At 36.0% G+C, this 20,804-nt stretch overlaps 3 protein-coding genes across 3 annotated transcripts; all 3 read left to right on the top strand.

Annotated features, from left to right (window-relative positions):
* The first annotated feature begins 93 nt into the window (after positions 1 to 93).
* Positions 94 to 3,784, top strand: LOC110383633 (AH receptor-interacting protein). The gene is made up of 6 exons (XM_049838468.2): positions 94 to 318; positions 394 to 579; positions 859 to 1,021; positions 1,593 to 1,779; positions 2,070 to 2,212; positions 2,347 to 3,784. The coding sequence occupies exons 1-6, from the start codon at positions 241 to 243 to the stop codon at positions 2,562 to 2,564; spliced, it is 975 nt and encodes a 324-aa protein (XP_049694425.2). The 5' UTR covers positions 94 to 240; the 3' UTR covers positions 2,565 to 3,784.
* A 361-nt stretch (positions 3,785 to 4,145) lies between these two features.
* LOC110383622 (uncharacterized) lies at positions 4,146 to 17,712 on the top strand. Its single transcript, XM_049838082.2, has 21 exons — positions 4,146 to 4,463; positions 4,785 to 4,935; positions 5,210 to 5,391; positions 5,620 to 5,940; positions 6,469 to 6,606; positions 6,972 to 7,087; positions 7,340 to 7,448; positions 8,527 to 8,649; positions 9,011 to 9,203; positions 9,812 to 10,029; positions 10,362 to 10,467; positions 12,719 to 12,942; positions 13,049 to 13,189; positions 13,288 to 13,554; positions 13,669 to 13,818; positions 13,899 to 14,031; positions 14,282 to 14,448; positions 14,636 to 14,818; positions 16,287 to 16,474; positions 16,772 to 16,928; positions 17,254 to 17,712. The coding sequence occupies exons 1-21, from the start codon at positions 4,311 to 4,313 to the stop codon at positions 17,341 to 17,343; spliced, it is 3,510 nt and encodes a 1,169-aa protein (XP_049694039.2). The 5' UTR covers positions 4,146 to 4,310; the 3' UTR covers positions 17,344 to 17,712.
* A 556-nt stretch (positions 17,713 to 18,268) lies between these two features.
* LOC110383644 (cold shock domain-containing protein CG9705) lies at positions 18,269 to 20,704 on the top strand. The gene is made up of 3 exons (XM_021344447.3): positions 18,269 to 18,499; positions 18,607 to 18,729; positions 19,585 to 20,704. The coding sequence occupies exons 1-3, from the start codon at positions 18,393 to 18,395 to the stop codon at positions 19,739 to 19,741; spliced, it is 387 nt and encodes a 128-aa protein (XP_021200122.1). The 5' UTR covers positions 18,269 to 18,392; the 3' UTR covers positions 19,742 to 20,704.
* Positions 20,705 to 20,804: the final 100 nt, after the last annotated feature.

Raw genomic sequence — 20,804 nt, forward strand, 5'->3', positions numbered from 1 at the left:
AGCTGTTGATTTACGGTTTTTATGTTCAGAGAGAGAGGGAGCCTGTCGTCACAGTGAAATCAAACCTTTAGGCCTAAATTGAAGACTGGCAACATTTTCTATATGTCACTGTCAACGCTGTCAGTGTCATAATTTCTGTTTGTCACCTCTGTTCAATAGTCCTTCACAGGTTGTGAATTTATAAAAACAAATATCTATTTACTAAGTAATTAATCAACTGTGCCATATAACTTGAATAAAATGACTCAAATCGCCCCCGTAGTTAAGAATCTTATTTACGCTGGACAAAAATATATTCCTATTGCCAATGGGAGTAAGGTATAGTCATTTATATTCTTCTAGTGATATCCAAAAAGTAAACATTGTTTTGGATTAAAAATATAATCTTTGCAGGTTCATTTCCATTTCCAAACATGGAAACTTGGAAAGGAGAGAGTTCTGCTGGATGATAGCAGAAAGATAGGGAAGAAAGAGCCCATGGTTTTGGTGATAGGCCATAAGTTCAAACTGGAAGTATGGGAGACTATAGTCAAGATGATGGCGGTCGGAGAAGTGTCCAGCTTCAAAGTTCAGAAAGAGGTAATAGAGGTTACTGTTTTAAGCATATTTTATACCACTTAATATAGAAATAAACTATAACTGGACTACTAAGGACCTTTCTTTTTAAAGAACCTTTTTCAGATAAGAACTGTATGCTTATTATTCTTTTCCTCATACATAGTGAACAGAAGCATTTAAACACATACAGTATTTCATTTTAAAAACAAATACAGATATTTCATGAATAAAATAAGACTACTAAATGTTTTTAAAATAATGTACTAAGTACAACAATACAGGATATTCTTATGTTCCCAGCTAGTCTTCAGTTACCCCTTCATATCAAAAACTCTACGTGAACTGGGACAGGACCCCCGCAGGGTAAAGCACTCATGTACCATGACTCTGCACACTGAGGGGCTTGGCCATGCAGACCTCGATGACTTGATGAAGAACCCCTGTGATTTGGAGTTTATTATAGGTGAGATTTATAAATATTTTATAGTTTTTGTTTAAACTCTATTTCATACTATAACTTTAGTCCCTGGGATTTGGCTGAGAAACTGCTGCAGTTGAATATGTCCTGAATTATTACTTATTTATCGTTATTGTTCTCTCTCAATTTTGCCCAATAAGTAAAATTGGCGTAAAAAATAAAAATAATGAGACAGTCATCAATCGCTCTATGAGAGAACAGCCTTTTTATGTCCCCTTTCAACACTTCTCCATATGAAATCAGTTATATGTTTGTCAATTCTGTGAAAAAATATTAGCCAAGTGAGGACCACTCTACTGTTATCTTATCTTTTATTCAATATTGTATGCCATAGATATCAATTTAGACACTAGGGTTTATTGATTTTGATTATAATTTCGGCTGCTGGCTTTCTACTTTTTTCTTTATATAAATATTGTCTTTTGTCACCTTCTTTCTGTTAATCAGAAACCAATAACATCTTTTGAAAGCCTGAAAAAATATTATCTTTGCAAAATTACACTACATTGTACATAATAATCAATTAAAAATATTTGCAAAACTTTTTTAATTCTAGAAATACTAAAAGTGGAAAGATCAGATGAATATGAAAAAGAGTTGTGGCAGTTGAATGCTAAAGAGAGAACGGATTTGATACCCATGCTCAGAGAAAAGGGTAACAAACTTTATGTGCAGAAGAAGTACAAAGAGGCTGAGGAGGCCTACCACGAGGCTCTGGGCATTTGTGAACAGCTTATGATCAGGTAAACATAATACTCAATTGAATTGAGTAAAAACATATGAACAAGACATTAGTAATTTAGTAGCAAAAACATGTTTGGACAGGTTTCGGTAATCCCAGGACAATTAGCCTAGTGTATGTTGATGATAGTGTTCTATCAACTATTGCTCATTGAGAAATTCCACAAGATTCTTAGTTCTGTACCTTTACTATGTCTGTTGAAAAATACTACCAAACAAGATATCAATAGTTCAACATCTGTTGGTAAAAATAATGATTCATAATACGAATATAACAAATTCAATATTACAGGGAAAGAAAAGGAGATGAAGAATGGGCTGATTTGAATAAAATAAAGTTACCCATACTACTCAACTATGCACAGTGCAAGCTGCTTAATGGAGAATATTATGCAGTCATAGAACATTGCAACACTGTCCTAGAATTTGAAAAAGGTATAGTTTTTATTCATGCCTACTTAGTTGTCTATGGAGAATAAAGAGAATGATAAACTGGAGTTAGTAACAATAGTTTTTTTTACTGTGTGTATTCTCTAAAGTGGTAAAAATAACAGGATATTATTTTCCAGATAATGAAAAAGCGTTATACAGGCGAGGCAAAGCGCACGTCGGCGCTTGGAACCCCGATGACGCAGAAGACGATTTCAAAAGGTTAAAATCTTTAAATCCGTCCATGGCAGCCACTGTAGATAAAGAACTGGAAAATATAAAGAGATTACGAAAAGAAAAGGAGGACCAGGATAAAGATGCGCTTAAAAATATGTTCGTGAAAAATGGGACCATGTAGCAATAACGGTCACTGAACTTCGTCGTTTATGGACTAACTAAGGGTCTCCCCACGTTTTTCGACGCGGAATCGGATTAATTCGAGGGCGTATCTCCACACTGCTCGACTTATCGTCGACCAGCTAGACAAACGATTCATTTCGGCATGTTGGCCGACATCGCGACTCGCCGTCCTAGCCGAGCCGATGCGAATGCTATTGTCAACACCAACACCCTTATTACGTTGTCCACGTAAAGGCTGTTCTGATGATGGCGTTAGCCGATTCCGCGTCGATAAATGTGGAGAGACCCTAAGTGACATAGGTATATGGTAGTGACGTAAACTTCCAAAAGCCATTGTGACGTAACCCAAAAGGGCACTGGGATTTCTTGTAATGTAGCATTACTTGTGAAGTAGTTTTTATGAAGTTTCACTCTTTTTCTCCAAGAATTAAACTAGTGAAATAATGAGATTTTAGGTTCATTGGATTTTTTGAAAGAGATATTTCTAAGAGAAGTACAATAATTAAAGAGTAATAATATGTATTAGTTTATGTTCGTCTATGGTTTATTTTCTTGGAGAAAAAATAGTCTTGGCCTCGGCTAGACAGTCCAATGTATTATTGCTATTTTTGATACTTAAGTAGGTATTCCTAGGTAAACTGAATTGTATAAATGATTTTCTATAATTATTTTTGGACCTGCACAATTTATTTATGAAAGCTAATAACTGTGAAGAATTGATTTTAAGAAACGTGATCAAAAAATTGGTCCCGTCTTTTCCAACGTGTTCGAAAATTAATTTAGAAGTATAGATAAACATATCTGCATTATTTTATACTAAGTGCTCAGGCTATCTAGCTTTTCAGGATAAAAATAAAGCCAAATTATATCATTGCACTAAGCACTCTAAGCAGGCGTCTCCTGTGAAGTTTGAAGTGGCAACCCAACTTAATATTGCCAGTTGCCACAACTTACATTCATTTTTTTTCAAAAAAGTTCTTCCTACTGTTAGGGCAAGAAATAAAAAAGTGTATTTAAACAGACTTTATACCTCGTGAAGTGCTATTTGCTATCGTAACTAGTCTACCATACTTACGTGTTAGTTAAGTACATAATATTATGTAAAGTAAAAATCCTTTATACCAATATTTTCAAAATCTGTTGTAACTGTGACTAATTTATTATAATGATTATTTATTGTATATTAACTTGAAAATGTATAAATTGTTAAAAAAATGATTCAATGTGTTTTTTTATCTCCTTGAAGCAGAAGAAGAGATTACGGTAGTACCTGAATCTGTAAATGGCCCTAAAGTTACGACACTGGCTATGTCATTGAATGTTGCCGTTTCGCCACAAAAAAAACTTCGCTTTCATCATTATATAATTTGTAGTTATTATTCATTACAAGGCAGTCCCTTGATTATACCCTATTTTTTTTTTCTTAAAAATGCACCGATTTTTCATGTACTACTCTAGGTACTAACCGTACCTAGAGATTTACAATACTTATTTCTGAACGAAGACTGTCAATGTCAAAAATATCAAAATCTTATGTTTTGTAGAGCGCAGTTCCAAGTTTTGGTTTCTTCACTTTTTAAGCGTAAATTGATGTCTTGTCCTGTTCTTACTTGCACGATTTCATATTTAGGACAAGGTAATCTTCAAATGCTAAAAATTGACGAAAACATAACCTCATAAACATTAGCGAGTGTATAAAAGTTTTAAACAATTTTATTTTATTTTAATTATATATTAAAGTAAAATGGCAGAAGAAAATGGTGAAGTTCAAGTTAAAGAAGATGTACCAAATGAAGAAAAGGTACAAGAAGAATATGCGTATTTGGATCGGGGAGGTTTCTCTTCGGAAAAGTTTAAAATTGAACTGCGTGGACTACCCAAGTTTTATGGAATAGCGGTATGTTTACAAGCATTTTTTTATAAATAATGAATATAATAAAGTGTAATATATCTCTTGTTTGTCCTTGATCTCTTTACTCAACATATATTTACACTTTTGAATATTTATTTACAAAAAAAGGTTAACATAATGGTAAAATTAAAGTACTATGTGACAACATAATGTACATATTTTAGTAAACTCCGCCCCTAAGACGACCCACTGACCACATATTACAAAAATAATCGTTCCAAATTACCATAAGCCAACGATTTGTTACAAATTATAAAATAAAATAAAAGTTCGCCTGTATGATATTGTATACTATAATTTTTTCAGGAATTGAAGAAACTTATGAACAACAAGCTGGGATTGAATACAAGTAAAATCAAAAGACCTAAACATGGCAGCCACTGGTTGTATGCATGCTTCCAAAATGATGAGGAACGCAAGAAAGCTATTGAAGCACTCAATGGTTTTTCATGGAAAGGTAATTCTATCACATAAAGAGATGAAATCGTCAAAGATATGAATAGAGTAATCAGAATGCCCATTTGCTTTAATTCTATTAATATAATAATATTAAAATGGTAACTTGTGACTCCTCTGGTGTTCTAGTTTCCATAATATGCTCTTTCTATCAGACAATCCATCTGTTTGATCGCTCCTGTAAAATAAATTTGAAATGCAATAAAAAATCAGTATAAATTTTCTAACAGCCAGTATTTCCTTTAAGTAAGTTACATATGACCATAAACTTCCAGGTAAAACCTTAATAGCTGAAGAGGCAAAGCCAGCACCAGACCCATTAGTTAAGAAAAGGAAACAAGATGAGGACATACCAGAACAGAATAAGAAGAAGAAAAGCGAAGATGATGGCAAGAGTCAGGAGGAGCGGCTCAAGGATGCCACCACTCCATACTGGAATATCACTTATGAAAATCAGGTACCTAACTGTTATTATAAGAAGCAGGGAAAGAAAAATAGGTAATAAGCTTGTGGTTTCGCTTACATTCTCAGGGAAGTAACCTATAAACATGAGCTATCCAACACTGAATAACAACAAGACAAATCATCTCAGTAGTTCCTAGGATAATCTTTTTATAGACTAGTACATATCAGTCTTAAAATCTAAGTATATAAGTCAAAAATTTTATAATTATTTCTACCACAGCTGTTAGTGAAAGAAAAAGAAATAAGAAACATACTAATGAGGTTTGACAACGAGATCTGGAAAATAGACAGGAATAGACGACAGGAAATTCAAAAGAACCAAAAACAGTATGGAGGTTTAAGTTTCGAACTCAGACCTATAGAGAAGTCTCCTGTAACTGAGGGGTATAGGAACAAATGTGAGTTCACTGTTGGGATTGATGAAGAGTCCAAGTTGCCCACGGTGGGCTTCAGACTCGGCAGCTATGTCACTGGTACTGTTGGCGTTGGACCAATACAAGGAATGATCCACATCTCTGAACAGACGAAGAAGGCTGTCTTGGTGAGTAAATAATTATAGCTGAATATTCATTTAATTTAGCAAACAATGTTTCGGCTTATTTAAAGATTCCTCCTAGCCTCATCATTGTCAGCCTTTTTATCTTCACACTGCGTACAGGCCTTAACCTTGTCATAACATTATATGCATTCACATAAAATCATTTATCAACTTACTCACCTATCATGCAGCTGGATGTAATTAATTTGCTTCCATTTAAACAAATAATATTTCATCATCATCATCATCATCAGCCTATCGCAGTCCACTGCTGGACATAGGCCTCTCCAAGTGCACAAATTGGGGATTTAGCCAAGGTAAATAATATTTACCTTGGCTAAATCCCCAATTTGTTTTTACAACATTTATTTCTTCTAAATTTAAATCAATACAATTTTTCTAAAAACAAATTATCTGCCACATATATTTTACAATATTTCCCCTTTCACATCTCATTACTATAGCTTACCCATTGGCTTCCATGTAAATTAACGAGCGTTACAATTACATATTAATTTAGCTGCATTTCAGCTATTCCAAGAGTTTGTGCGCAAGTCCAAGCTAGCGCCGTTCTCGCCAACCGACTACTCAGGCTATTGGAGGTATCTCACTGTTCGCGACTCCACTTCCACTGGTGAAGTTATGCTCATCGTTGCTATGCATCCTCAGGTTTGTACAACAGTATTTTTATGTTATATTAGTTCTCGCCAAACTTAATGGCGACTCGCAACTAACTTCAGAGCATAGGTACCTTCGCGTATGTGACCATACCTTTTGCTTCCGTTCTTCACCTACTAATACTTAAAAATGGTTTCTGCGTAGCGAATCGAGCTCCGTTCCGAACCGCCATTAAGTTTGTCACGAAATTACTAGATCCTTTTCGAGAAAAAAATCATTAAATAATTATTAGAAACCTGTATTTTTGGTAAAAACAAAATTTAATAAAAAAATATGCAGAAGAATTTCATTACGTGGAATAATACTTAATTAGTTGGAATATTTCATTTTTTACAAAGTTGTATTTTTGTTTGAAGGGAATGACAGACGATGAAATTGATGGAATCAAGAAGGATTTAATCGACCATTTCAATTCAGATGAAGCAATCGCTTGTGGAATCAAATCGCTGTACTTTGAACTTGTCGTCAAAAAGTATGTTATTTAACGATAACTCTGGAACTTCTACTATTTTTATTGATTAACTAAGAACTCCAATTTCCTATTTTCAAGGTTATTGAAAACCGCGTGAAATTCCATGAACAGACATACAAACGCTTCGAATATGCAATACATAATAGAAATGCATCCTGTTTTGCATTGGGCTTTCCCTGATGTCTTAATGTTTTCTTCATCATCACTCCTTCTGTTGATGCATTAAATATTTTAATTCATATTATATTTCAGACGAGTAGGTGAAGAAGGATCTAAACCAATACACCTATCAGGTTCCACTCACATCACGGACACCATTCTTGGCAAACAGTTCAGGATATCACCAGAGGCTTTCTTCCAGGTAAGTCTGCAATCAGTCAAATTCAATGGCAGCTTAAAAAATAGCTAATTAAACCTTGGTCTGATAATAGATAGTAACTTCCACTGGAGGCCGCACATCGATCATGTATGCAATAAGCTCAGGTCTATAATAGCAAAACTATCGATACTTAAGTATAAACTACCATATAAAATACTTAGAACATTGTACTTGGCATTGGCTGATTCCGTAATTGATTACGGCCTAAGTAGCTACGGACGAACATACAAGACTTATATTGAAGACATTTACAAGTTACAGTTACGCATTTTAAAAACGATAGTACCCAAAAAAATAAAACAGCAATTCCAAGATGATGACTCGGGTTTATTTAAGCACTGTCAAATTGTTAATGTATTTGATAAGGTACGTTTACGCGTTATAAGTGAAAATTGTCACAATATTCTCAATATCCGTAAATACGAAAGGCTAAAGTCGTTGCGTTGTTTAACATATTTACCTACATTTATCATACCTAAATCTAATAATATCTATGGAGCAAGGACGTGGGAATGTATGCTACCATCATATTTAAATGACCTGCCCATTGAACTCTGCAGTAAAATAAATCCTAAAAACTGTCAAAAGATACTAAAGAAGTACTTTCTAGACTGCAGTGAGATCTAGAAAGTAACTCCTTATGTATATATAATGTATACCTATGTATAAATGTGTCACCGAGTTGCCGTGGCTGACATACCACTGTTAAACCCGCGATGGTTTGTGTCGGTATATTTACTGTTATGTAACCAAATTGTAAATCTGATATTTTGAATAATAAATAATAATAATAATAAAAATAAATAAAAACTGTGTTTATAAATCTTGGAGCGACTGCCTATCTGACCTCCTCAACCTATTACCTGCACAACCGAATATTCCATGGTCAGGTTTTCTGGGATCTAATTGCACGTAATGGCTGTCTATTGTCCAAACATGTTGATATGACCGCACGCTTCGAGTAAATATAACAAAATGTCTGTTCTTCTGCCTGTTTTTCATTCTCTCTAAGTCCAAAGAAACCAACAAAAATCTCCTATTACATGAAGCATATTTGCAGGTGAATACAGCAGGCGCAGACGTGTTATACCGAAGCGCTATCGACATGAGCGAGGTGCGACCAGACTCCACGGTAGTCGATATATGCTGCGGGACCGGCACTATTGGACTGTGCTTTGCTCAGGTCAGTGGCTTAAATATGTATTGGCCTAGAGTAAAAGTTGTAGTGGCCTATATGTATTGGTATTAAGGCTTATTTTAACCAATTTTTCAAATTTTACTTAATAATGTCTAGAAGTCTATGACCATTTGCAATGAGACCAATCGATGCCGTGAATCAATTGGTTAAGGTCGATCGATGCTTTCTATGGCAATGCATAGGTCTAGTAACACCCTAAAAACCTCTTTATGGAGAGGAAAGAAGAATACTTGATCGACTTTCTAATCGTTGGCGATCTTACTTAACCTTAAGTTAGGCCCATCTTCCATTTCCATCGTACATAAACTACACATGTCACAATTATATTCTACATTAAAATTTCCAGCATTGCAGCAAAGTCCTAGGCTTGGAAATGATAGCGGAAGCTGTCAAAGACGCTAAAGCGAACGCGGAGCTGAACGGCATAGAGAACTGCGAGTTCTTCACGGGCAAGGCGGAGGATATACTGCCGTCCGTACTGGCCAGAGCCACCGGGGATGACGTCATCGCTATCGTGGACCCGCCTAGAGCTGGACTGCGTAAGTTGTGAACTGAAAGACTTAAGTTCCTCATTGCTTTCAAAATAAAACTTCAAATTGTATGTTTTTATTTCGCACTTCCATTGTTGCGTGGAAGAAAGAAGACTTTGTCTTAATTTAAACAATTTGAATGAAAAAGATAAAGTAGGATTTTGAATGTGTTTTAATCCTGTCATCTCATCCTCAAAGGAGGCTTCAGCTTAAAAATGTTAGTGATCTATACTAATATTATAAAGCTGAAGAGTTTGTTTGTTTGTTTGAACGCGCTAATCTCAGGAACTACTGGTCCGATTTGAAAAATTCTTTCAGTGTTAGATAGCCCATTTATCGAGGAAGGCTATAGGCTACTTTTTATCCCGGTACGGGAAGTAGTTCCCACGGGATGCGGGAGAAACCGCTGGCAGAAGCTAGTCAAATATAAAACTTGATAGGTACTGACCTTTTTCGCAATACATACATCGTTGGTATCACAGTCGTTCAAGGAAGGTCATACCAAACATTAAAATCACCAATTCATCAACAGACAAAAATTATTCTCAAAAAATAGACCCCTACGTTACTACCTACTAACAGCCAACTTACCCCTAAACACGTTTACAAACTTACAGACATGCGAGCAGTAACCCAGCTCCGAAACACAAAGAAGGTCAAACGCCTTGTCTACATCTCATGCAGTCCATCCTCAGTGGTGAAGAACTTCATAGACTTAACTCGTCCCTCGTCCAAGACGTTGCGCGGGGCTCCCTTCCTGCCGGTGCGGGCGGTACCCGTCGATATGTTCCCGCAAACTAAACATGTGGAACTCGCTATATTGTTTGAGAGAGAGGTAATTTAATTATTTATTGTGAGGATATATGAATGAATGTTTCCCCTGGTGTACGTCTCATGCAACCCCGCCTCAGTGGTAAAAAACTTCATAGACTTATCCCGTCCCTCGTCTAAGATGCTATGCGGTGCTCCCGTAGCGCGATTGCGCAAATTCAACGATTTTTTTCAACTTTTACTCATCCAAAACATTTTATTTACGCCCAAAAGAAATATTTAGTAAATCTTGTTGGTCCTCGCAAGACACTAAAGCATGCTGCTTTTGCCTTCTAGTCAAGAATAATTATTATTAATTAGAAAATTCTGAATTATAATTGTTGTTTATTTTCGCAGAAGGTGCCGGATCCCGTGCAAGAGGAATCAGTGAAATCCGAAGACGCTGGCATCGATACAAAAGTACAAAGTGACAATAATGATGTACATATAGATGATGTAAATAGTAAGGAGAACAATCATACTAATGTAGCATAGCATTTGTTGATTATAAAATGTTTATTGTTGCATTCTATAAGTGTGTTTTTATTAAACTTTTCATTAATATTAGTTCCCTATAGTTCCCCTTATATGCTAGAGTTGCTGCATCCCACAGATTAAAAATTAACTACGATTTAACGACGCCACATTTATTTTTTATGTCCCCATATTATCAAGTTTCATCTAAATCGGTTCAGCCGTTTTTAAATCTTAGTAATATTTTGTCAATCGACGTCGAATGGATACAGAGACACAACTACACCCGTCAGTTGCACAAAGCTCCATTAAAGTTAAAGCTTCATTAAATCTATTGCTGTCACTTTTTATGTTGTTGACAAACAAAGAGTCAGCAATAGATTTAAGGAAGCTTTAACTTTAATGGAGCTTTGTGCAACTGACGGACAGAGAAGTCATAAATTCGATTAATACCTACAAATGCGATAGAAAGTAATTCAAAATATGCATTGGTCAAAACAGTTAATAAAAACATATTTGCAAAGTAAACAAACATAATACATAGATGACAAGTATTCTTGTGATATTGTATTTTTGAAAAACTATAAATAAAAAAAGTTTGATATGCCAAAACAAATAGGTACATCACTAACATAATGGATTCAATTTCTGACTTTCATATTTAATTTTTACTTTTCATCAACAATTCAAGTTGAAGTCAATATTTAGCAAAACCAAAACAATAAAAAATACCTAATATCTTAACTACGAAGCCCACACCAATATATTCTCAGTTTCCACCACAACCTAGCTACCCATAATTAAATGAAATGTTAATCTGCGCGCACCCAGGCGGGCAAATTCTCCAGGAATTTAATATAGCGGCGAGAAGCGCTGCATTCCGTCGAAGCTTCGAGATCATTACAATAAGTATAGGTCGTATTCGTTCACTGAGCATATTGTCACGTATTGGGTTTTTTTTTATGTGGTACTGGAATAATAGGTGGCCGTATGTTTTTAATAAACTTTTGTTTTTAAATTGATGACACATCTCTACTAATCAAATTAACTAGATGTTTTCTGTGTTCACTCGCATCCCGAAAGAACCACATCCCGCACGCTGATAAAAAGTGGCTTCAATATTCTGGGGCGCGATTCTACTAATTTGACTCAAGCGACATACCCACGATTCACATCCGACAAATCCAATCACGACTCAATTACGATTGAAGCGTATATGTGGCATCCCGCTATTTTTTTTTCTTTTAAATAATCGTTTTTATCCGTTTCTGCGATTCAATAATGAAATAATATTGTCTGCAAATTATTTACGATTACAATATGATTGTAGAGCAAACTACCGTATAGACCAAATGGCAGACCAATTGCAAACCAATCGAAGGTCATTCGAATACGATTGGTCTTATATTAGTAGCAGAATGCCCGCTAAGGTTAAAACTGCTATTGCGATTCAATTTCTGTTAAATTTTGACTGGAGGTCTGTTGCCAAGTTCAATCAAAATCCATTCTGTCGTTTTAGCGTGAACAAGTATGAACATAAAATAAGCGTCCAGTAAGTTAATGAACCTAAATAGATTTTTCAATATCACGATAAATCCAAATTAATTAATCCTTCACTTAAAATAAAAAATATAAACTCTTCCTGACTGTACAAACAAAGCCTTTGCTTTTTGTCCTCGACTGTACCACAATCCCGTCATACCGTCACCTCCCTCGATATATTTATACAGCCTCATAGCTATATACCCCGGCATAGTTCTCAGCTCCAAGGGTTGCTCATTGTCTCTCTGGCTCCACATCTAGGCGGTCTAGTGTTAACGCAATGTGCTAGTGCACATGATGGCGCTAAAGTGTTTAGTTACGATACTCTCTTTATTTGTTTGTTCACATCTTTCTTATACTATTAATAGGAATGCTGGTAAGTGGTTTGTTTTATTTTTTGGAAGAAGTTATAGTGTTGTTTTTGAGATAGAGGTCCGGTTTCGAAATGTGATGGCCACAAGTTTTTTGCTGACTCTCCACTGAGGGCCTTTCAATATTATTGTTATGTACCTACAATTTTTCTTGTTTTTCTTCACTGTCGAGCAGTAATTTTAGCCTTTTTGAAAAGCGCGTATTTTAAGTTCCATGATTTTAACAATCGGGTCGTGGTATTACATTAAATAAAAAAGTATAATATTTCTTATTTTGTAATACCATGTTATTTTATAGCTCTCTCTTATTTACTACTCTTGTTCCAGACCAAAGATTAGCTGAAAGTGAGTCAGTCCTAGACCCAAACGGAGAGTTCCTACTGAAATGGAGAGTTGATTATACCTTCCGCAAGATTCAGTTTCAAATAGTGATCTCGGAAAACGCACCATCTTTCCACTGGTTTGCGTTAGGTTTCTCTGATAGAGGGAAGTTCAATAATTCTGATGTCTGTTTGTTCTGGACTGATTATAAAGGAAAACATCACTTTGAGGTAAAAACATTAATTAAGACATTATTAAGACGTTATAATATTTCAATGATAGTTTATTTGTATTTGAAATCTAAATAATAATTTCCGATCTTATTTGAATCCGTAGGATATGTACGGAGATGACGAAGGTAACTTGATGCGGGACCCTAAACAAGACTGCGATGCATTTTACCTGGACCCTGAAACTCATAGCTTGGTATTTGAAAGGTTTTTCGACACATGCGATAATGATGACTATATTATTGAGGTAAGGTCTACAAAGGCTTCAAGACTTTCTCACCTTTCATATATATCTACCTACCTACTCTATCTCAGGATCAACCAATCACTTCGTCTCTTTTGCAGGAAGGAACAGTCCACGTAGTTTGGGCTCACGGCAACGACAAACTATTCACGTCCAAAGGTCTCTGCTTGACCTGCACTCCAACCACAGATCACGGCTTCATAAGAGTTCGACTCTTCACTCCCGTAGGCCACCAAAAAGTAGGTGACGCTTACCAATTGCGGATTACCAACAAGAACTTGAAGGTACCTGGGGATGATACTACATACTGGTGCCACGTGGTCAAGCTGCCAGAATTTATTACGAAGAAGGTTCATCATATAATTCAGGTAGAAAATAAATAGCAAAAAAATCTTCAAAGTGTAGTCCAACTGTCCAATTTAATCAGCATCCAATCCTATTTAATCATAAGCAGATACGTAACTTTTCTGAAAACATTTCAGTTCCAATCTACCATCACCAAAGGCAATGAGGGTTTGGTCCACCATATGGAAGTATTTTATTGCGACACTGATCCTAACAAGGAGGTACCTCTTTATGAAGGCAACTGTTTCGCTCCTGACAGGCCTGAAATCACAAAAACATGCTCAAAGGTAAAAATTTTAGATACGAATATGTATGTCTCAAGCCTTACTTCGGTGTGACTTGCAATACGTTTCTGCAATCTTTCCAGGTAAAAGCAGCATGGGCCATGGGTGCTCCTCCATTTACATATCCAAAGGAAGCTGGTTTGCCTCTCGGAGGACCGAAAGCAAACAAATACTTGATGCTGGAAGTGCATTATAACAATCCGGAATTACGAAAAGGTATACTTATGGACAGGTCCTAATCACACAACAGAGTAAGTAAGTGAACTGAAAGAAATATATAGGTACAAAGTTTTGGGTGCAGATCTCTGGCCTGGTCCTGGCTATGCTCATGAGAGTCATTTCTGTGACGGAAATGTCTTATGTTTGCAACAATCTTGTTAAATTATGTCTGCACATATTTGCGTCGGTAAGTGGATAACCTGGTCGAAGATCACACTAACATATTTATTTGTCTGTTTTGTTATAGACTGGGTAGACAGTTCAGGTATAATCCTCCATGTAACGGGACAAAGAAGAAAATACGATGCGGCCATCATGGAGCTTGGCTTGGAATATACTGATAAAATGGCAATACCTGGCAGACAGAAGGCTTTCCCGTTGACTGCATACTGCATCCCGCAATGTACTGGAGTGGTATGGCTCGTAAAAACGCTATTTATGAAAAAAATATTGAAGTAAAAGATGGCCTATCATTAGCAACCATGATTTCAATGCCATGAGAAAAAAACCCATAAACCTGACTGTAGTCGTAGTGAGGCTAGTTATGTCCGTTTATCTCTTAGCACATTTTAATAACATTTGATGGAGCATTTCATTCTAGGGTCTACCATCCGACGGTATCATAGTGTTCGGTAGTCAGCTCCACACGCACCTGACAGGAGTAGCCGTCTGGACAAGGCATTCGAGGCAGGGGGTGGAGCTGCCCTATCTCAACAAGGACCTGCACTACTCCACGCATTTCCAGGAGATAAGAATCCTGCATCGCCCCGTTAATGTTCTGCCTGTAAGTTATAAATTAAAATCCCTTCAAGTGTTTATTGCTCGATTAAAACATAAGCTTTACCATGGGCGTAGCCACACTGGGGCAAGCTGGGGCACTTGCCCCACCCTGGGCCCTGGCTCTGACCTATAAGGTGTCTGATTAAACAATGTTTTTTTTACTAACTCTAACTAACAACATCAACAACATATGTACTATCGGTAAGTTATTGCACAAAAAAATTGTCGACTTTGAAAAGAGCGCGATCAAAACAAAATGCACGCTCGAGTTCCCGAACGTGCGCGGTGCGCCATCATTTGAAAGCGAGCCGTATTCCCTAAAAGAGTAGTTGCTATGTGGCGTAGCGAGCCGAGCCGTAAATCTAATCCAAAAAATAACGCATTGAAGGAGGTGGAACTGGTAGATGTGATCAAAATTTCGGAAATTCAATTTTATCCTAGTGTAAAAACCGCGCTGGCTATTTTGCTGCCCAGCCATGTACGACCTGTACAATAGAACGATCGTTAAGCACAGTGGTTCTTAACCGGCGGTCCGCGGACCACTGGTTGTCCCTGGAGGCATTCCGAGTGGTCCGCGATGCTCAGCTGCGCGACGTTGCTATACGTTATCTAACTTTATTTTTATCAACTTATCTATGCGAGCGAGGGGGTTTTCGTATGGACGTAAATTGGGTGTGTCGTACCTAGTCCCCCCATTAATGAAAATATTTATTTGGGCGACATTTTACGTAGTTTTTTGGTTTTGAGTCTTAAAAAATAATTAAAATTTCGCGCTCGCTTCGCTCGCGTTTTCAGAAACTATATGCCCTTATTTTTGCATTGTCAATAAAAAAGTTAAGTACGTTTGGGCAAAATTTCACGTAATATTTGGTTTAAGTCCGATAAAAATTTCACGCTCGCTTCGCTCGCGTATTCAGAAACTATATACCCTTATTTTTGCATTTGTCAACAAACAAAAAGTTAAGTACGTATGGGCAAAATTGTACGTAATATTTGGTTTAAGTCCGATAAAAATTTCACGCTCGCTTCGCTCGCGTATTCAGAAACTATATACCCTTATTTTTGCATTTGTCAACAAACAAAAAGTTAAGTACGTATGGGCAAAATTGTACGTAATATTTGGTTTAAGTCCGATAAAAATTTCGCGCTCGCTTCGCTCGCGTATTCAGAAACTATATGCCCTTACTTTTGGCTTTTGTCCTGTGTGTGATTGTTGTTTGTTTATTTTCTGTACCTGAAAATATAAACCTCTCAAATTAAGAGATTAACAAGTTTGAGATTAACGGCTCAAGATACAAAAATCGGAGGGCCCCCGCCCTCTCATGGGGGATAAGTTGACTGCTGCCCCACCCTGAGCCCAAAGCTGGCTACGCCCATGAGCTTTACAAAACCTCTTATGGTCTTAACTTTGCAGATATGTACATATTTTGAATCTAAAGAGTTTGAACTCAGTCACTTCCGTGTAATTCCAGGGTGACTACTTAGAAACGACCTGCATTTACAACACGGAAGATAAGGACAATGCCACAGTGGGGGGTCACGCCATAACAGACGAGATGTGCGTCAACTACATGCACTACTACCCCGCTACGGAGCTGGAAGTCTGCAAGAGTGCCGTCTCTAACGCTGCTCTTGAAAGCTACTTCAAGTTTGAGAAACGGTATTAAATGCCAAATCTTAGGCTTTAGGGGTGTAAATAGGTAAACAAACTCAGTTTTCGGTACGGTCAGATCACACCACTATTAATTTAAGCACCCTAACAATCAAATTCCTCAAGATACAGGCAGAAAGCGCCTAGTTTGGGGACCAAGAACCTATATGTCTCCCGTAGTGTAGGTAGTTACAGCGTACATTTGCATTAATTTACCTCATTTACTTTAAAAGAGAGTTTTTAATGACATGTAACTGTGGATCAATAAACTTATATTCATTAATAAAATAATTTTTTGTATTCTAGATGGGACAATATGTCAATCTCGTACAAGGCGGCCCCCCGCGCGAACTATCTGTCGATCAAGCCTTGGACGCATCTGAGAGCCAACGCGCTACATGCTCTCTACACCGAGTCGCCTATATCTATGCAGTGCAACAAGTCTGATGGCAGCCGCTTCCAGGTAGACTATTTATGCTATCTTCTAGGCACATATTTCTAGCTACCTACCTAGGTGGCGCACTTCTCGAGGCACTGCGACCGTGCCGTGACTTTCACATTCACTATGTGCATGTGAAAAGGGCCTTATGTTGTATGTACAGTCAACTTCAGGTCAGTGGTAACAGTTTTATAGGAATATCGTACTTATTACTATTGAGTTAAGGTGCATGACAGTTACCACTGATGTGCTGTCTACCGTACTTTAGATTTTTGAAAAAATATAATGTAGGTAGTTAATTGAATTCTTCTACAAATTGACGAAAGTTGTAACATTTTTTTTTGTGCAGGGAGACTGGGAAGGAATAGAGATACCAAAGATCAAGTTGCCCCTGCCGCCTGAAAAGAGAGTGTGTCCAGACATGATTATTGACAAATAAGCTCAGTTTTCAACTTATCACCTATATTAAATACCTAGTAGTTAAGAGTCGTATGCTTAATACTCATTTAGGCATTGTTGTAGAGACATAAGCTAAAAATAAAAACGTATTATTTATCGTTATATAAATCTTGTTCAAATACATATTGTAAAAGTCATAGTTTAGGTACTTGACGTATTTGTTGTGATAAAAAGTTTTAACGTGTTAGCGTAGACAATAATAAATTGTTGTAAATTAATTTGTCAACTAAATGTGGTTGGCTATGAATGTCTACATTATTTGGAATCTACGTAGTTGTAATAAACTAAGAGTGACATTATGCAATAATAAAAGAAAAATGTATAGTAAATAAACTATTATGTTTTATTACTTTGTGCTTTATTTGTTTTACATCACCATCGTCAAGCGGTCCTCTCTAACAAAGAGAGCGACTAAAGCTTATAAGTAATGGTATTATGTATAATTTGGAATTCATGAGCACCAGTGTACATTTTAAGTAGGTATGCAATCTTTCTATGTATCCATAGAATACTACGGTCAGCAACATAGGTGCATTTTTGCATTGCCTGTTATCAGGTTACACGGTAATAACGTTTGCGCTATTCATACGATAATGAAAGTACAAAACCAATACAAATCTTGCTATAATCTAAGAGTCCTCATGCTAAGCTTGCATTTATGGAGTGGAAACGAAGATTTTTTCAAAGATTAGCGTAAATCTAATCCTTTTTTGGATGTACTGCGAGCGCAGTTAACAATGGTATAAAACACAACTACGTAATTAAGTACACATTTACGCAAATAAATAATAAAAGCGTAGAAAAATTGCTGTAATATGTTTGTTTAGAACATAAATACTTCTTTTAAATGTTACTGTTTCCGAACGCATCAACATTTTACTTGACATCTTCCATCTTTGACGTTACATTGACATTTTCCACAAGCTACTGAGAATCTGAGAAGGCGACTGACATTTTGTTTTTCTTCCTTCTTGCGAAGTTCTTCTTGTTTATAATTTATTTCGGGGAAATAATTTGTGTACTGTAATCATGTCTAATGATTACGGCTTTAATAGTGATGATTCACCCAATAAAACAAATTCTCATCTACAATTGCCAAGCCCAATAATTACGCGCCGGAACCGAACAGCTTCGACGTAAGTATAATTTGTGGCATTGTTGATGATTTCTAGTAATTAATTACTAAATTATAATAAAAAGTAACGGGATTATACAGTTATCATTAAATTTTGTATTTTTTCAGGTCGGAAAGGGCTTTAGGAAATCCGATAGAAAGTGGTAAAATCAAATCATTTTGCCGAGCGAAAGGTCATGGATTTGTTACTCCTGAAAGAGGCGGCGAAGATATATTTCTACATATCTCTGAGTGAGTATTATCCCCGTTTAATATTCCAAAGCCTACCTACTGTAGACTTAAATAATTTTGTACCATATGGCTAAAAATCCTGTATACTTTAAATTATTTTAACCACATAAAAGAAGCCTTCACAAAAGTATGTGAGCTAGCGGTAAACAACATTAATAATCATTTTTCAACAAACTTGACACGTTTTTACAATGGTTTAACAGTTCCTCATGTTTGTTTACGAATACGATGAATGTGGAACATTCAAAATGTAGTATGTATAACAAAAAATTGGCTCAGTCAATGTAAACAACTTTAGTGCAGTATTAGAACAGAAATAAATGAACTCATATATAATGGGCTTGTTATATGAATTACAATTTGTGGCTGATAACAGACATGTGATACTTTTTCATCTGAGTGTTTGTTAGCACATTTTGGAGGTCAACTGTGGGTGTTCTTTGTTTGTCTTTGTTCTTTTTTTGTTGAATATAGAACTAACATATCATATTACTTATAGAACATTGAACATGCTGGAGAAATATTATCTGTTCCTATAGCTTCTTTTATATTTATCTAGAGTTAAAAATGCTGTAAATCTGTAAAGTCATTGTTGTGGTTTTGTATTTGTAACCACATAAAAACAAATAAATAAGTTATGTATTTGCTTTTGATTTAAATTGTTGACTGTGTTGCATGTATTGAAAACAATAGTGTCATAACAAGAACTGACTGTGCTCAAGGTTATGAATATAAAACATAGAAGCATCATTCTTTTTTTGTCAATAATTCGTTTGTACAAAAACATTACAGGTTTCTTTTTATTTATCACAAAATCCTGCATAACAATAACATAATACTTTTTGTTATTTACAGCATTGAAGGCGAATATGTTCCACTGCCAGGTGATGAAGTAATATACAGGCTCTGTCCAATCCCTCCCAAGTTTGAGAAGAACCAAGCTGTCCATGTCCGCATTGTCCACCTGACTCCTGAGAAGCACCTCAAGTGGGACGAGCCACCCCCGCTGTAACTTGATCCCTCCGCCAAACACACCTCACAGTCTTAAATATTGTTTGCAAGGTCCCCTTGCTCCCCCAATCTCTCTTTCCTGTCATATCTTAGCCATCCTTCATATAAATGTGTGTTATGCCACTTATACTTACTTTATAAGATTATATAACTATACTTATAAGTATGCCATACTAATTGTCGTCAGAATCGAATGCCACAGTGTCAATTGTGTATGTCTATATCTCAACAATTTATTGGATTCAATGGAAGGAACGAATTGTACTGCTCAGTTATGTTTAGATCATGGCAATGAAAAGACCAATGTTATAGCAAACGCATTTGTATATTAAATTGCAAAGAAATTCAGTATTTTATATAGTGAGAAGCCAATTTGTGGTGCTAAATTTTCGAAGGTTTTACCATCGTCTTAAGATTTTGATAACAGATGTATTTCACTCAGTGAATGGATAATGGCTTCTTGCACCGAGGTAGCTTTACAGTTTGTATGATAGTGATAATGATTGCGTCATCGACATTATTGGCCTAATTTTAATCTCAAGTAATGTTCTGTACTTAAGCATCATGTATCAACTATGTTATTATTAATGATAGTGTATTATATTGCACAAATATGAAGTGCCGCTGGTTAGTGATGTGTGCGATTATTTTAGGAGTGTTATGTTAATCACTTAAGAAAAGCATAATAATCTCATTTTTTATTCCTTTATTTGTATTTTATTATATTTAAGTGCAAAGATGATCGCAAGTTATAAACTAGCATTCCACAACTCAAGCATTCTCCTTAAAACAAACCAATTTCTGTACTATTTGTTATGAAATATTATATTTTATACTGTGTTGTCCCAGCCTGTTTGCAGGATGTATTTAATTTAACGATGTAATCAATGCCATGCTTTCTGTACTTAGTTTTCTAGCAGTATTAGTTTAATACAGCGAATATATGGAATATGTGTAAGCAAAATGTTTGTTTTTGTTGCAAATCACGGGATGGAAGTGTGACACCATGACGGATGTGGTATTATCGTAAAGTTCATTGTAATCTGATAACAATTGTTTGTCTA

The sequence above is a fragment of the Helicoverpa armigera genome, chromosome 8, assembly GCF_030705265.1.
Source record: "Helicoverpa armigera isolate CAAS_96S chromosome 8, ASM3070526v1, whole genome shotgun sequence".
NCBI classification, from domain to species: domain Eukaryota; kingdom Metazoa; phylum Arthropoda; class Insecta; order Lepidoptera; family Noctuidae; genus Helicoverpa; species Helicoverpa armigera.

What these genes read in the sequence shown, in the direction of transcription:
- LOC110383633 (XM_049838468.2), top strand. Translation starts at nt 241, where the DNA reads ATGACTCAAATCGCCCCCGTAGTTAAGAATCTTATTTACGCTGGACAA. An exon ending in TGATTTGGAGTTTATTATAG is followed by an intron (nt 1,022 to 1,592) that starts GTGAGATTTATA and finishes TTTTAATTCTAG; the next exon opens with AAATACTAAAAGTGGAAAGA. An exon ending in TGTCCTAGAATTTGAAAAAG is followed by an intron (nt 2,213 to 2,346) that starts GTATAGTTTTTA and finishes ATTATTTTCCAG; the next exon opens with ATAATGAAAAAGCGTTATAC.
- LOC110383622 (XM_049838082.2), top strand. Translation starts at nt 4,311, where the DNA reads ATGGCAGAAGAAAATGGTGAAGTTCAAGTTAAAGAAGATGTACCAAAT. An exon ending in ACATATAGATGATGTAAATA is followed by an intron (nt 10,468 to 12,718) that starts GTAAGGAGAACA and finishes CTCTTGTTCCAG; the next exon opens with ACCAAAGATTAGCTGAAAGT. An exon ending in TCACAAAAACATGCTCAAAG is followed by an intron (nt 13,819 to 13,898) that starts GTAAAAATTTTA and finishes CAATCTTTCCAG; the next exon opens with GTAAAAGCAGCATGGGCCAT.
- LOC110383644 (XM_021344447.3), top strand. Translation starts at nt 18,393, where the DNA reads ATGTCTAATGATTACGGCTTTAATAGTGATGATTCACCCAATAAAACA. An exon ending in CGGAACCGAACAGCTTCGAC is followed by an intron (nt 18,500 to 18,606) that starts GTAAGTATAATT and finishes GTATTTTTTCAG; the next exon opens with GTCGGAAAGGGCTTTAGGAA. An exon ending in ATATTTCTACATATCTCTGA is followed by an intron (nt 18,730 to 19,584) that starts GTGAGTATTATC and finishes TGTTATTTACAG; the next exon opens with CATTGAAGGCGAATATGTTC.